Below are 2,021 nucleotides of genomic sequence, written 5' to 3' on the forward strand. Positions count from 1 at the left end.
TTCATCAGGAATATTGGCCTGCAGTTTTCTTTTTTCATTGTGTCTTTGCCAGGTTTTAGTATCAGAGACCTGATGCTGGTTTCATAGAATGAGTTGCAAAGGAGTCCCTCCTGCTCAATTTTTTGAAATAGTTTCAGTAGAATTGGCACCAGCTCTTCTTTTTACACCTGGTAGAATTTGACTGCAAATTCATCTGGTCTGTGCTTTGTTTTTGGTTGGTAGATTTTTAGTACTGTTTTCACTTCAGAACTTGATACTAGTCTGCTCAGGGTTTCAATTTCTTCCTTATTAAATCTTGGGAGTTTGTGGGTTCCTAGGATTTTATCCATTTCCTCTATATTTTCTAGTCTATTTGCATAAAAGTGTTCATAATATTCTCTGAGTATCTTTTGTATTTCTGTGGGATTGATTGTAATGTCCCCTTTGTCTTTTCTGGTTGTGCTTATTGGGATTTTTCCTTTTTTTTTCTTTGTGAATCTAGCTAGCAGCCTACCAATCTTATTTATCCTTTCAATAAAACAAATTTTGCTTTCATTAATTTTTGTATAAATTTTTGGGTCTCAATTTTGTTCAGTTCTGTTCTGATTTTAGTTATTTCTTTTCTTTTGCTAACTTTGTGGTTGATTTGCTCTTGTTTTTCTAATTCCTCTAGATGTGATGTTAGATTATTAGTTTGACATCTTTCTACATGTTTCCTATTGCAGAAACATTACATTTTGGTAGAAAATTTGTGGGATGATTTGTTGTGCTGAATGTTAACAACTGGGGCTAATTTAAAAGAACTTTTTCCCTATCAATTTTAAAGCTTCTTTTACTTCTTTATTTCTCAAGCTGTAGATTAAAGGATTCAACATGGGAATAACAGTGCCATAAAATATAGAGGCCACTTTCATATTCTCCTGGGAATTATTAGAATGAGACTGTAAGTACATGTAACAGAGTGTCCCATAGAAAATGGCGACTGTGGTCAGGTGGGAGGCACATGTTGAGAAGGATTTTTTCCTTCCTGCACTAGAAGACATTTTCAGGATGATGGCCATGATGTAGATGTAGGAAAAGATGATGACCAACCCAGTGAACATCAAGTTAAATCCCACAAAGACAACAAGTAGCATGATGTTGATGTCAATATTGGAGGACGAAAGGACAAGAATTGGGGGACCATCACAGAAAAAGTGGTTGATGTTATTGGACTTGCAGAAGGACAGTGAAAATGTAAAACCTGTATGTACAGAGGCATTTATTGAGCCCATGATGTATGAACCAGCTACCAAATGGATGCAGACTGTTCGGGACATGATTACAGTATAGTGAAGGGGCTTACAGATTGCAACATAACGATCCGCTGCCATCATAGCCAGGAGATAACAGTCACTGGTTGCAAATGTTGCATAAACCAATAATTGTATCACACAGCCCCAAAATGATATCAAATTCTTTTCTTCTGTGAAGCTTTGGAGCATCTTGGGAGTGATAGCAGAAGTGTAACAGATATCAACAAAAGCCAAATGTTGTAGAAAAAAGTACATGGGTGTTTGAAATCTGGAATCTGTGTTGATGAGTAAGATTATTCCAGTATTACCCATTATGGAGGTCACATAGATGAGAAGGAATACAACGAAGAGGATACACCAAAATTCTTGCTGGGCACCAAATCCCAGAAGACAGAATTCAGTCACTTCAGTGCTGTTTCCTCATGCCATGGCTACCAAAACTCTAGAAATGACCGAGAGAAGGACCCAGAAAAGAAGGGAAATCCTTGTGACTTCTTGCAATGAAGTGGCTCTGTATTTCACGTCACTTTTTTCTGTTTGGATTTTCATGACAAATACTCACAATAGTGTTATTCATTTTCAAATTTAAAAAATTTATTTATTTTTTAAATAAATGAAAGAGGAAATGAATTTATCTTCAAAATGAAAAAGGTTGTCTTAGAAGACTGACTTCTAATGTGTGTAGTTCTTAGAAATATAGATGAGCAATTTTTCACTATACTAAACAGGCATCCATACCTAAAGTAA

General features: G+C 35.7%; 1 protein-coding gene across 1 annotated transcript; it reads right to left on the reverse strand.

Annotated features, from left to right (window-relative positions):
- Positions 1 to 773: 773 nt before the first annotated feature.
- Positions 774 to 1,703, reverse strand: LOC100436681 (olfactory receptor 5AK2-like). Its single transcript, XM_009246367.3, is given in 1 exon segment — positions 774 to 1,703. A coding segment is annotated over 1 exon segment (930 nt).
- Between the last annotated feature and the right edge of the window lie 318 nt (positions 1,704 to 2,021).

Source organism: Pongo abelii, chromosome 9, assembly GCF_028885655.2.
Source record: "Pongo abelii isolate AG06213 chromosome 9, NHGRI_mPonAbe1-v2.0_pri, whole genome shotgun sequence".
NCBI lineage: Eukaryota > Metazoa > Chordata > Mammalia > Primates > Hominidae > Pongo > Pongo abelii.